This window comes from Mustelus asterias, unplaced genomic scaffold (genome assembly GCF_964213995.1).
Source record: "Mustelus asterias unplaced genomic scaffold, sMusAst1.hap1.1 HAP1_SCAFFOLD_1351, whole genome shotgun sequence".
NCBI classification, from domain to species: Eukaryota; Metazoa; Chordata; class Chondrichthyes; order Carcharhiniformes; family Triakidae; genus Mustelus; species Mustelus asterias.
In genome coordinates this window covers 42,723-65,070 of record NW_027591296.1, presented here as the reverse complement: position 1 = coordinate 65,070, position 22,348 = coordinate 42,723, and the positions used below count along the sequence as shown (strand labels likewise).

Here is a 22,348-nt window from a genome sequence, read left to right as displayed (position 1 = left end):
AAAGGCACAGGAGTATCACCGTCTTTGGTTTGAATGCACTATATGACTCTTGGTTGGAAAAGTCGCTACGTGGAGCTGAACTGTAGTTATTTTGGTTCTTGTGTGTTTAGTATTTATGCCTTGTATAGTCTTTAGTCTAGATATTTACAATATATTTCTGAATTTGGGAAATATAGCACCATTCTTTCACTGTCACTAGGTCAAAAGTCCTGGACCTCCCTCCTGAGGGTATACCTAAATCACATGGATAGCAGTGGTTCAAGAAGGCAGCTGACCACTGCCTCCTCGAGGACAATTAGGGATGGGCACTAAATGCTGGCCCAGCCAGCGATGCTCACATCCCATGAATGAATAAAAATATTGGTGCTATATTGTTAGTTCACTTGCTGTTGCTGAAGTGCAATATGATTTCTGACTTATATTTGTCATCATTTAGCCATGATTGATTTCTACGATGTGTTCTTTTAGGGTGTTCATATTTAAATTGGTTAGAATGCTGTATTCAACTTAGGTTTGTGGTTTCCTATTAAATAAACAGAAAATAACAGTGAAAGAAGCTTTGACAAATCGACATCGGACTACTGGAGTCTTGTATTTTATCCTTTCAATTTGAACCGGGCAAATTTCATTTCTCCAACATTTGGATTGTGAATTCAATTTTTAAATTCAAAATTCTCAAGATTCCTTTCCTGGATCATTTTGTTCCTAAAATGAATCTTCACATTATTGATTAAAAGATAATGAAAATTATTTGTGGGAGGAAATTGGAGCACCCAGAGGAAACCCACGCAGACTTGAGGAGAATGTGCAAACTCCACACAGACAGTGACCCGAGGCCGGAATTGAACCCGGGTCTCTGGCACTGAGGCAGCAGTACTAACTGTGCCAGCATGAAAGATTACAGATTTTATTCCTATTCTTGTTTGTTAGCTTAATTATATTAGTGGTGCATTGTTTGTGTTCTAGACTGCAGGGTAATAGTCCCAATAATTAATCTCTATTCTGGGAAAGTATGACTGGTATTTCAAAAAATAACCATGCTCATCTATTATACTCTGAGCTGTGAGCATGGAGCTGAATAAATACTCAAGGGAAATTTTGCTGGTTTATCAGGAAAGGACATGGGAGTGAGATTTATTGGATAACGCTTTTAAAGCTATCAGGGGCATGATGGACTGAATGATTTCCTGTATTGTATAGAATCCCTACACTGTAGAGGGAGGCCATTTGGCCCATCAAGTCTGCACCAACCACAATTCCACCCAGGCTCTCTTTCCGTAATCCCTCAGATTTGCTAATCCCCTGACACTCGGGTCAATTTAGCATAACCAACCTGCACCTCTTTGGATTGTGGGAGGAAATTGGAGCACCCAGAGGAAACCCACGCAGACTTGAGGAGAACGTGCAAACTCCACACAGACAGTGACCCGAGGCTGGAATTGAACCCGGGTCCCTGGCACTGAGGCAGCAGTACTAACTGTGCCAGCATGCTGTCCTATCATGCTGTGATTCTATGATGGCAGATGAAATTTAATTCAGAAAGGGTGTGAAGTGATTCATTTTGGTTGGAAGATTGAAGAGAGAGAATACAATTATTTCAATGGAGGGGGGCAGTGCAGAAACAGCAATATCTGGAGGTTTCCATTCTCAAGTCTTTGAAGTTAGCGGAACAAGTTGAGAAGGCTGGTAAAAAGAAATATGGAAACCCATGGCTTTATAAATACTGTGAAGTATGAAAGAAAGGAAGTTATGCTAAATAGAAATAAAATATGAATTAGTCCCCAGCTGGGCTACTGTGGCAATTTTTGGGCATAGTACAGATGTCAAGGATTCAGAGAGGGGGCAGAGATATCCTAGACTGATATCAGGGATGAAAGACTTCAGTTATTGGAAGTGACCAGAGAAACTGACGCTGTTTTCCTTGGAGTAGAGAAGGTTGAGAAGAGATTTGATACAAGTTTTCAAAACCTTGAAGGCTTTTGGTGGAGTAAATAAGGAGGATCTATTGCCAGGGACTGAAAGATCAGCAATCAGTTTTAAGGTATTTGGCAAAAGAACCAGGGGTGATTGAGAGGAAAAAATATACAATGCATCGTTGTTAAAGTCAAGAATGTGGTGCCTGATTGATGCACTTACAAAAGGCAATTTGATAAACCTTTGAGAAGAACAAAAAAAAAATTGGGAGCAGCCCTAAGGGTCATCCTGACTTGAAACATTGGCTCTATTCTCTGTCCACAGCTATCACTGTTGAGATTTTCCAGCATTTTCTATTTTTGTTTCAGATTCCAGTATCTGCAGTTATTTGCTTTTATTATAGTGGGAGTAATTGTTACTACTTTAAAAAAAAAACTGGCACAGAACCATGTGGGCCGAATGGTCTCCTATACTCGATTATACTGTTTCTTACGCCTTCGAAATGCGATTGGAATAACAGGAGTCAGTCTCTTGGGTGAAGCGCAGGAAGATTCCTTGCTGATTACCTTCGAGAAACAAAGTTGAAAACTTGGAAGTGTGTTTGAGCTGGGAGGACACTGCGCCTTTAAGAGCTTTGACTAAGCGCCTGGTTTCTTCCCGGAACTTGCCCGTTTTCAGTGGAGAAGTTTGTTCAGAGTGGAAGGGGCTGTTGAGTGTTGGGGGTGTTTTGTACGGGCAGCATTAGGGTGGTTGCGTTGTGATTTGGGCAGTGATAGAGGTGGGAGGGGGGTTTGCAGTGGAAAATGCTGTGCCCAGTGCTCGGTACTCACTCTGCGCCTCCACAAGTTGCCTTGAGGAAAGCTCCGAGTCACCAGGAAGAGGCGGCGGTAACTCCCCAGCCAGCGAGCAGTGGCAATTAAACCAGCCCAGCGCCAACCTGGGAGGCCACTCTGTACCCAGTTAGGCCATTTGAACATTCCACATTGGCCGGTGCCCAGAGGTTGGGTTTTATTCTGAAGGCGGATTGAGGAAGGTGTGGTGAATGAGAGAGCTGCTCACTTTGAGGGCAATGACTTTCTGAGCGAAGGAATTTCCTGCAGTGGGGATGGGATCAGCCGCCGACAGCGAGCAGCAGACAGCAGGAACAACTCGGGGCAGTGGGACGCCGACTGCACCATCTCCCCTATGGAACTGGAATTATTGGATCAACTGCTTCATACAGGAGAAAGTTTGCATTTCCTTCGCACTCTGGCTTTTATCACTGCTATTCTGGGTCATCGCTCACATTGTGTAAGTGTGACTAAGATTTCACTTCTGAATTAGAAACCAAATAAACAGGAAGGGAGAATTTTCTAAAGTCTTTTGCCATTCTCATTTACCCCCATCTCCAGAGGAAGGAGAGGAATATCATAGCTCTAAGAGTGCTCAATACTGGGTAAGAAGTGGAGTTACTGTGTGGCTCAGTACAATAGGCTGATGTAGTCAAGAGTTGATAAATACATGCATAATTCAGCAGCCAGATCAGAGAGGCACTCATTTCAGAGCCTTGCAAAATGAATCGAGCCTGGGAAAGATAGGGGCACTGGCAGGAGGGGCTTAATCATGGCACAGTGGGTGCCAGAGGGTGGTTGTAGAGCATTGTTTTACAAACTGGAGGCCTGTGACCGGCGGTGTGCCTCAGGGATCAGTGCTGGGTCCGCTGTTATTTGTCATTCATATTAATGATTTGGATGAAAATATAGGAGGCATGGTTAGTAAGTTTGCAGATGACACTAAGATTGGTGGCATAGTGGACAGTGAAGAAAATTATCTCCAATTGCAACGGGACCTTGATCAATTGGGCCAGTGGGCTGACGAATGGCAGATGGAGTTTAATTTAGACAAATGCGAGGTGATGCATTTTGGTAGATTGAACCAGGGCAGGACTTACTCAGTTAATGGTAGGGCGTTGGGGAATGTTACAGAACAAGAGACCTAGGGGTACATGTTCATAGCTCCTTGAAAGTGGAGTCACAGGTAGACAGAGTGGTGAAGAAGGCATTCGGCATGCTTGGTTTCATCGGTCAGAACATTGAATACAGGATTTGGAATGTCTTGAACAAGTTGTACAAGACATTGATAAGGCCACACTTGGAATACTGTGTGCAATTCTGGTCACCCTATTATAGAAAGGATATTATTAAACTAGAAAGAGTGCAGAAAAGATTTACTAGGATGCTACTGGGACTTGATGGATTGCGTTATAAGGAGAGGCTGGATAGACTGGGACTTCTTTCCCTGGAGCGTAGGAGGCTGAGGGATGACCTTATAGAGGTCTATAAAATAATGAGGGGTACAGATCAGCTAGATAGTCAATATCTTTTCCCAAAGATAGGGGAGTCTAAAACTGGAGGGCATAGGTTTAAGGTGAGAGGGGAGAGATACAAAAGTGTCCAGAGAGGCGATCTTTTCACACACAGGGTGGTGAGTGTCTGGAACAAGCTGCCAGAGTTAGTAGTAGAGGCAGGTACAATTTTGTCTTTTAAAAAGCATTTAGATAGTTACATGGGTACGATGGGTATAGAGGGATATGGGCCAAATGCGGGCAATTGGGATTAGCTTAGGGGTTTTAAAAAATAAGGGCGGCATGGACCAGTTGGGCCGAAGGGCCTGTTTCCATGCTGTAAACCTCTATGACTCTATGACAGTGGTTAGCACTGCTACCTCACAGCGCCAGGGACCTGGGTTCGATTCCCAGCTTGGGTCACTTTCTGTGCAGAGTCTGCACATTCTCCCATGTCTGCGTGGGTTTCCTCCGGGTGTTCTGGTTTCCTCCCACAGTCTGAAAGATGTGCTGGTTAGGTGCTTTCGTCATGCTAAATTCTCCCTCTGTGTACCCGAACAGGTCATGATGTGGAGATGCCGGCGTTGGACTGGGGTAAACACAGTAACACTTTTAATAACACCAGGTTAAAGTCCAACAGGTTTATTTGGTAGCAAATACCATTAGCTTTCAGAGCGCTGCTCCTTCATCAGATGGAGTGGAAATCTGCTGTCAAACAGGGCACAGAGACACAAAATCAAGTTGATCACTTGATTTTGTGTCTCTGTGCCCTGTTTGAGAGCAGATTTCCACTCCATCTGACGAAGGAGCAGCGCTCCGAAAGCTAATGGTATTTGCTACCAAGTAAACCTGTTGGACTTTAACCTGGTGTTGTTAAAACTGTTACTGTGTTTACCCGAACAGGTGCCAGAGTGTAGCGACTAGGGGATTTTCATAGTAACTTCATTGTGGTGTTAATATAAGCCGACTTGTGACACTAATAAATAAACTTTAAAAATTTAAACTTAGGCATCTATTTTTGTTTCTACTTCTATTCGTAACAAGAAAAGTCAACAATCAGTTATAGGCCAAACATTTTGATATTCAAAACAAATATTGCTGTAAGTACATGGCAAGTCTGTCAAGCTAAGATGAGATCATGTATCAGTTTTTTTTATTCATTCATGGAATGTGGGCATCACTGGCTAGGCCAGAATGTATCGCCTTTTCCTAATTGCCCTTAAGAAGGTGGTGGTGAGCCACCTTCTTGAACTGCTGCAGCCCATGTGGTGCAGGTACATAACATTGTTAGGAAGGGAGATCCAGGATTTTGACCCAGCAACAGTAAAAGAATGGCAATATATTTCCAAGTCCAGATGGTGAGTGGCTTGGAGGGGAACTTCACCAGGTGGTGGTGTTTGCAGTGTCTACTGCCTTTGTCCTTCTAGATGGTAGTGTTCGTGGATTTGAACTGTGCCGCTTAAGGAGCATTGCTGAGTTCCTGCAATGCATCTTGTAGATGGTATTCACTGCTGGCACTGTTCATTGATGGTGGAGGGAGTGACATAAGAACATAAGAAATAGGAGCAGGAGTAGGCCATCTAGCCCCTCGAGTCTGCCCCGCCATTCAATAAGATCATGGCTGATCTGAAGTGGATCAGTTCGACTTACCCACCTGATCCCTATAACCCCTAATTCCCTTACCGATCAGGAATCCATCTATCCGTGATTTAAAGATATTCAACGAGGTAGCTTCCACCACTTCAGTGGGCAGAGAATTCCAGAGATTCACCACCCTCTGAGAGAAGAAATTCCTCCTCAACTCTGTCCTAAACTGACCCCCCTTTATTTTGAGGCTGTGCCCTCTAGTTCTAGTTTCCTTTCTAAGTGGAAAGAATCTCTCCATCTCTACCCTATCCAGCCCCTTCATTATCTTATAGGTCTCTATAAGATCCCCCCTCAGCCTTTTAAATTCCAACGAATACAAACCCAATCTGCTCAGTCTCTCCTCATAATCAACACCCCTCATCTCTGGTATCAACCTGGTGAACCTTCTCTGCACTCCCTCCAAGGCCAATATATCCTTCCGCAAATAAGGGGACCAATACTGCACACACTATTCCAGCTGCTGTTCATGGATGGGTACCAATCAAGTGGGGTCCTTTGTCCCAGATGGTATCAAGCTTCTTGAGTGCTGTTAGAACTGCACGCACCCAGGCAAGTGGGGAATATTCCATGACTTGCTCCTTGGACAGGCTTTGGGGAGTCAGGAGGTGAATTAATTGCTGCCGAATTCCTAGCCTCTGACCTGCTCTTCTGTGGCTGGTCCATTTCAGTTTCTGGTCAGTGGTTACTGCCCAGATGTTGATAATGGGGGATTCAGTGATGGTGATGCCATTGAATGTAAGGGGAAATTGTTTGGTTTTTCTCTTGTTGGAATTGGTCATTGCCTGGCACTTGTATAGCATGATGTTAATTGCCACTTGTCAGCCCAAACCTGATCTTGCTGCAATTGGACTTGGACTGCTTCAGTATCTGAGAAATTGTGAATGGCGCTGAACAATGTGCAGTCATCAACAAATATCCCCATTTTGACCTTACGATGGAAGGAAGGTCATTGATGAAGCAGCTGAAGATGGTTGGGCTTAGGACACTCCGATGAGGAAGTCCTGCAGAGATGTCTTGGAACTGACATGACTGATCTCCAACCATCACAATCATCTTCAATTGTGCCAGTATGACTTCAGCCTGCGGAGATTTTTTCCTCCCGATTCCCGTTGACTCCAGTTTTGCTAGGGATCCTAGATGCTACACTCGGTCAAGTGCTGCCGTGATGGCAAGGGCAATGACTTTCACCTCACTTATGGAGTTCAGAAGAATTGAGAGGTTTTCTGCTATGTATTTCCAGCACTTTTAAAAAATTTCAATTAAAGAGTTTTAACTTTTGAAAGTGAATCAGGCCCCATTGTAAACTTGAGAAAATCATCTACACTGGCCCCTGAGTTCCTATTGAAAGTACAGACAGAGATTGGCCAAGTAGAAAACTGGGAATTTTCCTGAGTGCCACCTTGAATGAATGTTTCCTCGATGTCTCCTATTTTCTGTGGGAGTCCTAAATAATGCCATGTTGTTTTGGATGAATTAGCCTGTCCCTGGGTGCATCTTTCAGATGAGATGCTTAACCAATGTCTTGGCTATTTGAGTGTTAAGATATCACATGGAACTATTTGAAAAGCAAGTAGATTTGGTATCCAGATGAATGCTTTTCACTTAAAAATAAAAACAGATTTCTGATTGTATTCATTTGCTGATTGCAAGACATTTTATCAATAGAGTATCTACATTTCTCAGTAACACAACAATGACTGTACTTCAAAAATAATAGATCTTGTTAGGCATTCTGAACATATAATATATAACTCCTCTTCTATTTTGACAGTTCAGGCTATATTACTGAATTTCACCTGATTGTGGTCTCAACTTTCCTGCTTGCCCCATAATTCTTCAGTCCTTGGAGATCATAATCTCTCTCACTCGGCTTGTTCAATGCCCCAACCTCACTGCTACTTAGAATTCCAAAGATTAACAACCCTCCGAGAGAAGAAATTCTTCCTTGATCCATCTTAATGCGCCACCCCCTTATTCTGAAACTGTGCCCCCTAGTTCTAGATTTCCCCATATGTGGAAACATCCTCTCATCATCTACCTTGTCAAGCCCCCTTGGAAACATGTTTCAATAAGATCACCTCTCATTCTTCTAAACTCCAACAAGCATGGGCCCAAACTGCTCAGCCTTTCCTCACAAGACAACCACTTCATCTCAGGAATCAATCTAGTGAACCTTCCCTGAACTGTCTCCAATGTAAGTATATGCCTCCTTTAAATAAGAGACAAAAACTGTAGACAGTACTCTAGGTGTGGTCTTGCCAACGCCCTCTATAGTTTTAACAAGATTTCTCTGCTGTTATATGCCATCCCCCCCCCCTTGCAATAATGGCCAACATTCCATTTGTCTTCCTAATTATTTGCATGCTAACTTCTTATGAGTCATGTATGAGTGCACCTAAATCCTTCTGTGCCACAGTATTCTGCAGTCTCCCTTTCCATTTAAATAATAATCTGCTCTTTTTAAGTCTTCCTACCAAAGTGGATAACCTCATAATCTAAAGTCTATCTGCCAGTTAAAGATGCTTTCAAATTATTAGAAAATATGAGAATACTCTAGTACCAAACCAACATTTTTCTCTCACATAAACCACCTGTAAGAGTAAGTGTGCTTAAAAGTTTGAGAGACATTTTGAGGTGGAGAAACAACATGTAAATTAAACTAAGAATGATATAGTCCTTGTCCCACGGTCTCCCAAAGTGTTGCACAACCAATCATTGCATTGCTTTTAAAGTTCAATCATTGTTGCTATGTAGGCAAATTGCAAACAGTTACTGATTTCTGTTTGCAGCAACCCATTAATCCTGACGTCCGGGTCTGGTGTAAGTGGAGTTCAGCATTTGAATTTTGCCACTCAGGTTTATATTGTTAATGTTGCCGATGTTTCTGTTACAGCTTCTGCTGTTATGCGTGCATATCTTTTCCATGAAGCCAAACATTATGAGGGAAATGAGAAATTATGGGTTCTGTTATCATCATGCATGTACTAAATGACAGTCGTGTCCTATGAGCCTTGTGTCCTATGGCAAGAAAATGGTTTAGTCAAAAATATTACATTGTCTTTTGCCAGGATATCCTGTAACACGCCCATGTTTAAGCTCTGCACAGTTTGATTTGTTTTATGATTTCACATTTCGTATCATTTGCTATATGTATGTTGGCAATCAGTCTATGGTAATTATTCAATCAATTTGCCGTTAATTAATTCAAATTTCATTTAGCTATAAAGTGAAATGTTAACCAGAGAACTGACCAGGGTGGTCGACACTCCATTTAATGATTATGGATATATCAGAAAGAATTTTTAGAGAGCATTCTGGTTATAATCTGAGTGACCATGACATCTACTTAAACTCATCTCCCAAAGCCTTTGCAGGAATTAGCAAGTTATTTCTGTATGTGATATATTTTTTAAAGGGTTACAGATTTCTTACTTTTTGTGTTTAATCTGCTTCTGATTTTATTTCTGAATCAAAGGCCTGATTCTAGCCCAGAAGTGAGTTCTGTGCACAAAGGCTGTAGTCAAGTCAGGAATCCCAAAAGGATGGGTTTCCCAAATGAGCTGCAATATTTAACTGGAGGTCTGCTCTTTTCTCTACCCCTGCCTGATCAGCTATAGCTCTTTTGGACAGGAAACCTGCTTCAAAGAATCACAAGCAGTGGGGGAGGGGAGGTGGTGTGCGTAATGGCAATTGGAGAATTCTGATCGTGGGGAGGGTGTGGGAAGGGGGAGGTCCAATAATGGTCAGGACTAGGCAAAGCTGACAGATTGCAGAAATACTGTCTACTGGGTACTTGGTTGGAACTGGAGAAAAAAAGTCCCGATCCTCCTGACCCATAAGTAGTGACTTAAAAACATTAAACTCTCACATACATCCATTTTTGTTGAGCTTAGGAAATTTGCTGCAATGAAGCTGTTTGTTTTCATTCTAACATTTAAATGATCAGCCCGCTTCTTGCCAGCAGCTTAGTCAGCCACTCCTTGTTCCACTTCAGTTCAGACTGGAGGTGGGCAGATTTGATGCAGGTTTGGACCCTGGATCCAGATTTCTTAACCCTGATATGACCACAATCAACTTGCGGCATGGTGGTTAGCACTGCTGCCTCACAGCGCCAGGGACCCGGGTTCAATTCCCGGCTTGGGTCACTGTCTGTGTGGAGTTTGCACGTTCTCTCCATGTCTGCATGGGTTTCCACTGGGTGCTCCGGTTTCCTCCCACAGTCCAAGGTTAGGTGAATTGGCCGTGCTAAATTCTCCCTCAGTGTATCCGAACAGGCGCTGGAGTGTGGCGACGAGGGGAATTTCACAGTAACTTCACTGCAGTGATAATGTAAACCTACTTGTGACTAATAAATAAGCTTTTAACTTTTGCTTTTTGGGAATCAAAATTCAGCCCTCAATCTCAGAAAGATCAGTGTTGTTGTATTCAACATTCCCTTTGTTCACTTTTGTTTTCAGACTCTTTTATTTCCGTTGCAAACGGAGAGGTTGGAGAGAAGAATCTTTGTCTTGTAACATCTATGCTTTTCTGGGGAATATATGCAACATGTTTGGGGCACTTCTAGCAAAACAACTGAGCATTCAGGTTAGTGGTTATGGTTCAATGAATCTCATTATACTGCAGTTGGTTTCTTATTACCAGGAACCAAGAATCAGAATTTCTCATTGGCCCTCACACCAGCTTTTAGTTTGCTAGTTTCTCAAAAGGCTTTGTTTCCTTGTTCCCTAATTTTTGCAGAATCAGCTTAACTATTTTTAAATTTTCCCTTTTTTCTGATTTTGTACCAGCCACGATTTGATTTTATTTTCATCTTGTTTACTTTTGGAAATCTAGTTATTTATGGATCCTGATCAATTCATCCATCATTTCCTCCTCTGGTTCTGTCAACTATTTGAGTTTTCCTGAGCCATCTTGTTATCTAAAACTTACTCATTTCATCTTTCGAACGTCCCAGCCCTGGGATTTATTCTGTTAAATGTTTTGGATACTGAAGTACAGAAATGATTAGTCCAAATGCCTTATACTTGCATCATTCATCTTCAGTAAACATTGCTTAACATTCAATGCTTTTTATTTGATCAGTGAGAAACCATGCATTATTACATTGTTTGTTTTGGATTTAAGCTAAATATAATTTGATATGGTAACACACAATGCATCTATAACAACCATAATAACTCCCTTATGTATGTAAAATGTACAAGTTTGGACTTTTTGCATCAATTTAAACTTGTGTTTTCAGCAAGTAGAGAGCCTCCATAAGCTTATCTGCGTCTACCAAAAACAAAAATCTGCCTGTTATGTATGGACGTGAATAGGCTAATATGCCACAAGCACAATTATACTTTTATAAAGCTATTGCATGGCATATCATTTGTGCTGTCTACCATGTTCTCCTGTCCACTTGGGTAGCTGGTAATATTATTGTGAGGCACTAAGACTTTACCCTGTATTTTTTTTAAATTATAAAACATTGCGACCCTCCCTCCTGCATTTTGAGTGTGTGTAAATAAACTAACTCTTTGAGTTCATCCTATCTTGAATTTGCTGTGGGATTATTAATAGAAAATTGGGTCACACCAAAACTGAGGGATTGGGAAAACAAATCAAAACCATCTTTCTATTTATGGACAGGTGGTGAGGAGAGAAATTAGTGAGATTTAAATGATCCCCTCTCCCTGTCTGTAACATAACCCTGTCAGAATGTTGAACCTGGGTTAAAACCTATCATTTATTTGCACATGACAATTGGACACAATACAGAGAGCAAGCAGTATAATATTTGACTTGCATGGAGCAAAATCTTGGTGGTGGGTGGGGGAGTACAAGATATTAGTAACATTTTCCAATATCTTTAAACTAAAATGTCTATCGGAAGTTTTAATGCAGAAATTTTCCCGTTGGAGCTGCTTCCTCCATGAAGATATCTTGGAGTGTCTCGTGTGATGTGAAACAATGTTGATACCAAGTTGTGAGTGAGGAGGAACAAAAGCACAATTGTCGAGAAGTGCTTTTGCAAGGCTGCAGAGAGATTTGGAGAAGACAGCAGGGCAGTGGCTGTAGGAGCAATTATTGATGGTGGAACAGAATAATGATGACGTGCTGCCAGAGCAATGGAGGCAATTGCTGAATTAGGATAGAATACAGAAGTGAATAGATTTAAAATTGAGGATGTTAAAATGTATTTTCTTGGGCGTGCAGAACCAGTGGAGCTTGACGATGATAAGTGTAATTGGAATGGGGGCATTTTTATAAGTGGGGACGTCGGTCCCTACATCTTGAATGAGTTCTTTGTGGAGGAAGAGTGTTGAAATAGTAGATTCCCATAATGATGTGGACGTGTATTAAACTGTTAGCTGTGGTCTTGGATAGGTCGAGGTGATGAAAGAGCATGGCATTGGTTACTAATTAAATCTGGATAGGGAGCATTGCTTGTTGTTGTGGTGTATACCACTGGACATAGAAAAATGGTCACATGGCCTTATATGCTGGTAAAAGCTGTAAAAGATGATGACCATTGTGTTGCTGGTATTAAAATGGGAGGATTTAAAACATTTTGATTGTCTGTATTGGGAATTAATCCCTGATATAGTCAGGTACTAAAAAGTCTTTTTTTTTGCACCCTGATTCAAATCAAAATATTTTTTCCATAAAGGAAACATTTTGGATTCAAACAGTTTGTTCTATCTTTATCTGTTGTGAGTTGCAGACTTCGACAAGACAGTAAAGTTTTGATATTAACCCAGTGGCACAATAACATTGTTACAATATTCAGAATGACTTTTTTCAGGTTTACAATGTTAAGTTTGGCATGAGTACCCATTGCACTGTTTTCAGTGTTCCTAGAATCCCTACAATGCAGATGGAGGCCATTCAGCCCAATGAGTCTGCACTGACTCAGCATCCCACCCTCTGCCCTATCCCTATAACCCCATATAGTTACCCTGCCAATCCCCCTAAACGTTAGACATCTTGGACAATAAGGAGCAATTTACCATGACCAATCCACCCATTCTCATTCTGTAATTTTGATTGATGCCACACCGTGAATGTAGGGAGCCTCTGTGTGTGCCAATTCCACTCTGGTGGCAAAAATGTCTTTAAAAGGTTAGCCAAAGCAATTTGGAAGGGTTTTACCATTACGCAAACTTTCAAAACGACACTGGTCACTTCACATGGTTCCATTACTTTCGGCATTTCTTTTTTGGATGGAAATCAACAGTAAGGAAAACACAAAGAACAAAGAAAATTACAGCACAGGAACAGGCCCTTCGGCCCTCCAAGCCTGCACCGACCATGCTGCCCGACTTAACTAAAACCCCCTACCCTTCCAGGGACCACATTCCTCTATTCCCATCCTATTCATGTACTTGTTAAGACACCCCTTAAAAGTCACTACCATATCCGCTTCCACTACCTCCCCTGGCAACGAGTTCCAGGCACCTACTACTCTCTGTGTAAAAAATCTGCCTCGTACATCTCCTTTAATCCTTGCCCCTCGCACATTAAACCCATGCCCCCTAGTAATTGACTCTTCCACTCTGGGAAAAAGCTTCTGACTATCCACTCTGTCCATGCCTCACATAATGTTGTAGACTTCTATCAGGTCTCCCCTCAACCTCCGTCGCTCCAGTGAGAACAAACCAAGTTTCTCCAACCTCTCCTCATAGCTAATGCCCTTCATACCAGGCAACATCCTGGTAAATCTTTTCTGTACCCTCTCCAAAGCCTCCACATCCTTCTGGTAGTGTGGCGACCAGAATTGAACACTATATTCCAAGTGCGGCCTCACTAAGGTTCTATAAACCTGCAACATGACTTGCCAATTTTTAAACTCAATACTCTGGCCGATGAAGGCAAGCATGCCGTATGCCTTCTTGACTACCTACTCCACCTGCATTCCCACTTTCGGTGACCTGTGTACCTGTACACCCTTTGCCTATCAATACTCTTAAGGGTTCTGCCATTTACTGTATATTTCCAATCTGTATTAGACCTTCCAAAATGCATTACCTCACATTTGTCTGGATTAAACTCCATCTGCCATCTCTCCGCCCAAGTCTCCAACTGATCTATATCCTGCTGTATCCTCTGATGGTCCTTATCGCTATCTGCAAATCCACCAACCTTTGTGTCATCCGCAAACTTACTAATCAATCCAGTTACATTTTCCTCCAAATCATTTATATATATATTACAATCAGCAAAGGTCCCAGCACTGATCCCTGAGGAACACCACTTGTCACAACCCTCCATTCAGAAACACACCCTTCCACTGCTACCCTCTGTCTTCTTTGACCGAGCCAGTTTTGTATCCACCTTGCCAGCTCACCTCTGATCCCATGCGACTTCACCTTCTGCATCAGCTTGCCATGAGGGACCTTGTCAAAGGCCTTACTGAAGTCCATGTAGACAACATCCACTGCCCTACCCTCATCAATCATCTTGGTCACTTCCTCGAAAAACTCGATCAAGTTCGTGAGACACGACCTCCCCTTCACAAAACTATGTTGCCTCTCACTAAGACGTCCACTTATTTTCAAGGGAAGGAAACTTTGACATTTGATATCTTTATCTATTTCCAGGTTTTCACAGCAGCTTACATGGCAGCAGTGGATGTTCTCCATTTTGTATTCATCCTGTTTCCAGTTTGTGGTTCAAGATCCAGATCAAAAACAGGTAGAGGAAAATTCCAGAAAAGCATTATGTTGCCTGCATTGCTATGATAGAAATTTAAATCCGTTTATCAATAGATTGGTGATTTTGCTTTTTCTCCTGGTTATCTGTACATTATAGAACACAAAAATGATCACTTAGCCCATCCCCACTAGCTCTCAGAGATGGCTGCAGTGTCTGTGTCTCACTTTCCTGCTTCTTCCCCAAATTTTTCATAGTTTCGACTAGCTCACTTTGAACTCCTCATAACCTTGTGTGCTGTAATGAAATAGCCCTATTTTCTTTTATCTTTCCTGTCATCTCAATTAATTTCTTCTACACCCTCCCCATGGCCTCTGAATCCTTCTTAACCTAAATATTGTAATTCCTGCATACCCAGTGTTTAGATTACTATTATCTATCTTCTGCTTCGTGGTCCAATTGGCAAAATCTCAACTCCTTTATTTACTTTTCACAACTTGTCTGCCAACCTTTAAAGATTTGTATTTCAATGTCTCTCCTACTATTTAAAATTTTTAACCACCTTAAGTGTAACTATTCTTTCTCCAAAAATGTAAACCTCATATTTCAACATATTAATTTGGCATCTACCCATCCATCTCCTCTTGAAGTCACGTACAGTAAAATTATGCTGCCCATTTTTGTGCCATCTATAAATTTTGAATGTGCCTCAAATGTTGAAGTCCAGATTTGAACATAGGAAAACATGCTAAGGTCATTTGTAGAAGTGTGATAGGACCAAAACGGATACCAAACCGAAGACGATGACAGGCATTAGGATGGGTAACTAAAACTTTGTCAGAGACAGGGTTTTAAGGAAGGTCTGATAGGAAGAGGGAGAGGTGGCATGGCAGAGAGGTTTTAGGAAGGAAAATCCAGAGCTTTGGGCCCAGATAGCTGAAATCACAGCTGCCAAAGGTGAGGTGAAGATAGTAGGGAATGCTAAGAACCCATTGTTGGAATAAGATGGGGTTCTCAGGGCTGAAGAAATTATATAGGTTAGGAGAGAGGCCAGTAGATGTTTGGAATAGTTGAGTCTGGAGTGGGAAGAGCATGGATGAGACTTCCACAAGCAGATGTGTTGAACTAGAGACAGGTGATGACCTGAGGTGGAATAGATGCTCTTTCTGATCATGGAGTCCCTACAGTGCCGAAGAGGCCATTTGGCCCACCAAGTCTGCACTGACTCTTTGACTGAACATCTGATCCAAGCCCTTTCCCCTGCCATATCCCTGTAACCCCACACATTTACTATGGCTAATCCATCTACCTTACACATCTTGGGACACTTAGGGGCAATTCAGCATGGCCAACCCACCTAACTTGCACATCTTTGGACTGTGGGAGAAACCCGGAGCACCCAGAGGAAACCCACGCAGACACGGGGAGAATGTGTTAACTCCTCACAGACAGTCACTCAAGGCCGGAATTGAACCCGGGACCCTGGCGCCGTGAGGTTAATGCCAGAACTGAGAGGTTGCAACTAGTAGGGAAGACTGAACTGGCTGGGGCTATTTAGCAAAGTGAAAACTGAGATATGACTTGATAATAGTCTTTAAATTTGTAAAGAATTTGATATTAAGGGGTTAAAGAGAAATGTTTGCACTAGTGAGGGAGTCAAATTCTAGGGGTGATGAATATGATTTTCACTAATATGTCCAAAACATAATTCAGAAGCTCTTCACTCCAGAGTGGTAGGAATGTGCAACTCACTACCACATGTAATGGATGAGATGAACGTTATGCAAAATTTCACTGCAGTGTTTTGTGCACTTCTTAAAAACTCATCGAGTAAACTTCTAAACGTTGGATTGTTTGAATCTAAAGTTTTGTTGGTGCCACTCCACCGATCATTTTCAAACAGTGCACACACCGTTAATCTGGCATTTTGATGTTAATGGTTAGGTTTAATTTCTGCTTATAGGCTGAAGCTTCTATAAACCCTATTGTTTTAGAATGCAGCATTTCTACAGTTGTAGGTGCATACTCTATAAAATTATGAAATGCTAAGTTTTATTACATTTCCATAGCCATGCTCTTACAATTGTAAATGAGTACTTTTACTTGTAATTGTCAGGAAATTGTTAACAATCTTTTATTCTACCCACAATGTATAGTTGTGAGGTGGACTTAATATTGGAATGCTGTGTGCAATTAGAAAACGTGAAATTTAGGATGAGGTTTGAAAATTATAATGGCTTTGTAGGAAATGCTGAATCCTGAAAAATTAAATCTGAACACCTTTTTTCTGCCTGATTTTTAATTGTTCACCGAGAGTCATATTTTGAGTCATTTAAGGGTGAGCACTCTTTTTGTAAACTTATTCTCCACCTTTGATGAGCAAGGAGAGAAACATGTTGGGGAACATTTGTACCCTATGAAATCTTTTAATGTTACGATTAATTTTGTTTGATGTGTCATTAGGGGAGGCAATGGCCTAGTGATATTATCGCTAGACTATTAATCCAGAAACTCAGCTAATGTTCTGGGGATCCAGGTTTGAATCCCACCACAGCAGATGGTGGAATTTGAATTCAGTAAAAAAAAATCTGGAATTCAGAATCTACTGATGAGCATGAAACCATTGTCGATTGTTAGAAAAACGCATCTGATTCACTAATGTCCTTTAGGGAAAGAAATCTGCCGTCCTTACCTGGTCTGGCTTACATGTGACTCCAGAGTCATAGCAATGTGGTTGACCCTCAACTGCCTTCAGGCAACGAGGGATGGGCAATAAATGCTGGCCAGCCAGCAACGCCCATTAACCACGAATGAGTTAAAAAAAAATTGCATAATACACAAGCCATATACACACCCTTTATGAACATACAAAACTGATGCACAGGAAAATTTAGCTAGTCTCTCAGTCTTGTCCCGTATTTTTTATGTTGCAAATTAAGCATCGTAACCCCCCACTGCTTTAAAGAAAAACTAAGGCCAATTCACGGATAACCAAATTTTGGGAAATTAATTTCCAGCCCAGGAAGGCAATCAAAATGAGCTCCTAACAAAGCAGTAAGCATGAGGCACATCACCCAACATCATGCCTCTTTTTTTTCATATTTTATACTGAGGGATACACTTGTACAAGGACATCTGCCAATTTGTCATACTGTTTGTATCATATAATCAGATCAGCTAAGACAAAGAAATAAAAGAAGAAGTGCCATGTTCATGGTTTGCCTACCTTTCGCGCTGGGCACAAGTTACTACTTCTGGGCTTTTCCTTCTGTCCAAGTGGATATTCGTGGACCAAGAAGGAAACTGCTTACCACCTTACTTCAGGTAAGATGGTACTGAGGTGCCCACCAGCTACTCATTACCCCAAACATAAATCAATCTGGACAATTTACAAGTTCAGAGGAATGTTTGAATTAAGTCCTGTGTTTTCGGCCTTGTCCAGTTTTCCAGTTTCTAATGTGAATGAAGTCCATCAGCTTTTGCAGATTTACCTGAATTGCCTCAATTGTTGTACTTGGAGATATTAAATTATCTATTCCAGGCTTGGAGTTCTGTTTTCTATTGATCTCACATGAACGAGTCATTGCTACCATGTCAATATGAATGTCCTAATTTGCTATCTCGGCCCACTTTTTTCAGTTGATTAAAATGAGCTCTCAGAAAACTCTACTAATGATTACAAAGTTTTTACAGCACAGCTGGTTCTTGCTAAGGTTTATATTCCACTCTCAATTTTCTTTCTGCAGATAGATCAATGTATCCCCTTAGTCCTTTCTCCCATATTTTTCATCTAGCCTCCCCTTAAATGCAATCACTCCTTGTGTTAGTATTTAACTCATTGAGTAAAGAATTTTCGCCTGCATTCCCCATTGGATTTAATAGTAACTGTCATATAATTATGGGCCCCTAGTTTTGTCCCACTTGCAAGTGAAAACATCTGTGTTTACCCTATGATAATCTTAAAGACCTCTATCACATCCCCCCCTCACTCTTTTTATAGAGACCAAAGCCTTCCCCTGTTCAGATTTCCTACTAGGTAAACATTCTTGGTTCTGGTATCATTCTAGTAAATCTCCTTTGCTCCCTTCTCCAGTGCCTTTACATAGTTTTTATGAAATGGAGACCAGAATTGTTCACAGTGTGGCCCAAAAGAAAGTCCTATACCAGTTTGATACACCTTCTCTACTTTTTACATTCTAGTCCTCTAGAAATGACCCCCAGTGTTTTGTTTGCTTTTTTGATCTTATTCACCTGCATTGCTATTTTTAGTGGTACGTTTATCTGTATGCTGAGATCCCCCTGTTCCTCTTCTATCGAACAAAATGAATTTGTCTACATTGAAACATTGAAGTTCATCGACCAATTACCCACCCTTTCTGCAAGTTTATTGATGTCTCCCTATGTGTTGCAGATTCTCTCTGTGTTAACTACGCTCTCTAACTGGATATTGCTTGCAAATGTTGTACTTGTACTTCTGAATCCCAAGGCCAGGTTGTTGTCCACCATGAACATAACTAAACTGAAACACTGTTTATGTGGAGACTGAAAATTCACAACAGGTGTGAATTGGTACATGTTAGATAAACAGGGCAGTGGAGAACATTGTGCTGACTTTTAACTTGTAAGAATAAACAACATTTGTATTTAATAATGGTTAAACTATTTTAGCTGTTCATCAAACGAGTGTACATATGATCACATATTATATGCAGTTTAACCAGCTTCATCGTATGTGCATGTGTTTGTGTGTGTAGTGGAGCAACTTGTCAGTAAGGATAGGCATGGTCACTCCAAAAGATTCGTTGGATGTTCTCTTGCAGCAGTCCGCCTGACAAAGTTAGGCTGCAGTTAGAATATTGCGCCCAGTTGTGGTCTTGATCGTAACGCCATGGAGAGGATAAAGATTTTCTAAGATAATACCGGATGTAAGAAGATAGATGAGTAAAATTTGAGTTTTAATTGTTCAAAACTATGAAGGTTTTGATCAAGTAAATCAGAAAACCCAGTTTCCCTGAATATCACTGGAGGGCATATATTTTAAATAATCACCAAGAGTAAAGGGAAAGAGGTTTTTAGGACATGGATACCTTTATCAGAAACAATGGTGGAAGGAATTTCCTTAAATAGTTTTTTTCAGAAGGCAAGTGGATAATTTTTTAAAAATAAAATACATTTTATAAAGGCCTGGGAAAAGAGTGTAGGACTGAATGAGTTGCTCTTTTAGAAACAGGGCGAGCATGATTGCTTTGCAAGTTCCAGAGAAGCAAATTTAATTTTTCGCTGCTTGATTCAATATAATTACAGTTATACTGACTACATAGAATCCCTACAGTGCAGAAGGAGGCCATTGGGCCCATCGAGCCTGCACTGACAACAATCCTACCCCAGGCCCTATCCCCACAAATTTACCCCGCTAATCCCTCTAACCTACACATTTCCTGACATTAAGGGGTAACATAGCATGTCCAATCAACCTAACCTGCACATCTTTGGATTTTTGGGCTACAGGTCACAGTTATATTGACTACAGGCTTTAATGAACATAATTTACTTCATGTAGTTGTCCTTTCTTAAACACTCGAGAGATGTAGGCAGTGTTTCACCTGAGTTCAGCTTAACGTCTGTAGTTGGGAAAATGCTGGAATCCATCATTAAAGAAGAAATAGCAGGCCATGTGGATAAGAATGGTTCGATTAAGCAGACGCAGCATGGATTCATGAGGGGAAAGTCGTGCTTGACGAACTTGTTGAATTTTTATGAAGATGTGACTAGTGCGGTTGACAGAGGGGAACCGGTGGATGTGGTGTTTTTGGATTTCCAAAAGGCGTTTGATAAGGTGCCTCACAAAAGGTTGCTGAAGAAGATTGGGTCACACGGAGTTGGGGGAGGGTGTTAGCGTGGATTGGGGATTGGCTATCCGACAGGAAGCAGAGAGTCGGAATAAATGGGTGCTTTTCTGGTTGGTGGATGGTAACGAGTGGCATGCCACAGGGATCGGTACTGGGGCCTCAACTATTTACCATTTATATAGACGATCTGGAGGAGGGGACTGAGTGTAGGGTAACAAAGTTTGCAGACGACACAAAGATAAGTGGAAAAGTGAATCGTGGTAGAAGGTCTGCAGAGAGATTTGGACAGGCTGAGTGAGTGGGCGAGGATCTGGCAGATGGAGTATAACGTTGACAAATGCGAGGTTATTCACTTTGGAGGAAATAATAGCAAATTGGATTATTATCTAAATGGAAAAAAATTACAACATGCTACTGTGCAAAGGGACCTGGGGGGTCCTTGTGCATGAGACGCAAAAACCCAGTCTGCAGGTGCAACAGGTGATCAAGAAGGCAAATGGGATGTTGGCCTATATCGCAAGGGGGATAGAATATAAAAGCAGAGATGTCTTGCTGCATCTGTACAGGGCATTGGTGAGGCCGCAGCTGGAATACTGTGTGCAATTGGTCCCCTTATTTGCGGAAGGATATATTGGCCTTGGAGGGAGTGCAGAGAAGGTTCACCAGGTTGATACCAGAGATGAGGGGTGTTGATTATGAGGAGAGACTGAGCAGATTGGTTTTGTACTCGTTGGAATTTAGAAGGCTGAGGGGGGATCTTATAGAGACCTATAAGATAATGAAGGGGCTGGATAGGGTAGAGGTGGAGAGATTCTTTCCACTTAGAAAGGAAGCTAGAACTAGAGGGCACAACCTCAAAATAAAGGGGGGTCAGTTTAGGACAGAGTTGAGGAGGAACTTCTTCTCTCAGAGGGTGGTGAATCTCTGGAATTCTCTGCCCACTGAAGTGGTGGAGGCTACCTTGTTGAATATGTTTAAATCACGGATAGATGGATTCCTGATCGGTAAGGGAATTAGGGGTTATAGGGATCAGGCGGGTAAGTGGAACTGATCCACTTCAGATCAGCCATGACCTTATTGAATGGCAGGGTAGGCTCGAGGGGCTAGATGGCCTACTCCTGCTCCTATTTCTTATGTTCTTATGAGTTGACGAGAATTGCTTGTGCTAAAGCCAGATGTTCATGTCCGTAACTTGAATACAAAAGGAATTCCAGCAATAATCTCTGGATTACTTCAAAAGTTTACATGAAAGACCAGCGGCAAATGTTCACATACTCCTTCTGTCTATGGTATTTACTTTAGAGACGGTGTAATCACTTGGATCTTGGCTCGTTATATTAAGAGTTCTATGACGATATGTTTGTTAATGTCCACTCTGGCTGTACTTTTGTTTTAAAAAAAGTTCCTTCCCTACCAACTGTAGGAAGGGCGACATTTCCTCTGAGATGATTACATTTATTTCTAGATCATTGCAATGTTAATACTCCTGTGATTTCTGTAAGTCCTACAAGATTTATGATGAATTCGCAGACAAGCCAGCTTTTCTTTGTCATGTTCACAGCACTTACTCTGAATCTGATATCCGATTGATGTGAGAAGGAAGTTATTTTTTGTTTATTATCGGGTATGCCTTCACCTTCTATACAGAGCAGTAACTATCTCCGACATGGCTGCGTTTCTTTTTGTTGTTTCCTGAAAGATGTTTCTCTATATTTTTAAAGTTTGCCTGCAACTCATGTGAAGACATTTCACTTGGGGTTTGGCTGTGGCGTGACCTTCATCTGTGAATCTAACTAATGTTTATTGCTTGAGTCAGTTTTAAAATTGTTGTTTTTATAGGACAACACAGAAATCATTGGCTATGCGCTGGGGGTGATTGCAGTTTTCATTGGCTGGACATCAAAGTTTCCACTGATTCTAAAGGCGGTAAGTCTGAATTGTCAGTCTGAGTGTAGGAATACCGAGGAAACTTCTCATT

At 41.5% G+C, this 22,348-nt stretch overlaps 1 protein-coding gene across 2 annotated transcripts in view; it reads left to right on the top strand.

The window, feature by feature from the left end:
• The first annotated feature begins 2,433 nt into the window (after positions 1-2,433).
• Positions 2,434-22,348, top strand: part of tmem44 (transmembrane protein 44) — a 46,439-nt gene continuing 26,524 nt past the window's right edge. The window contains exons 1-5 of one of the 2 annotated variants that reach the window (XM_078206195.1): positions 2,434-3,204; positions 10,342-10,468; positions 14,470-14,563; positions 17,694-17,845; positions 22,210-22,296. In XM_078206195.1, the coding sequence (XP_078062321.1) occupies positions 3,020-3,204; positions 10,342-10,468; positions 14,470-14,563; positions 17,694-17,845; positions 22,210-22,296 (645 nt within the window). In that variant the 5' untranslated portion in view covers positions 2,434-3,019. The remainder of the gene's footprint in view (positions 3,205-10,341; positions 10,469-14,469; positions 14,564-17,693; positions 17,846-22,209; positions 22,297-22,348) is intronic. The other variant, XM_078206196.1, reaches the window with a different exon arrangement.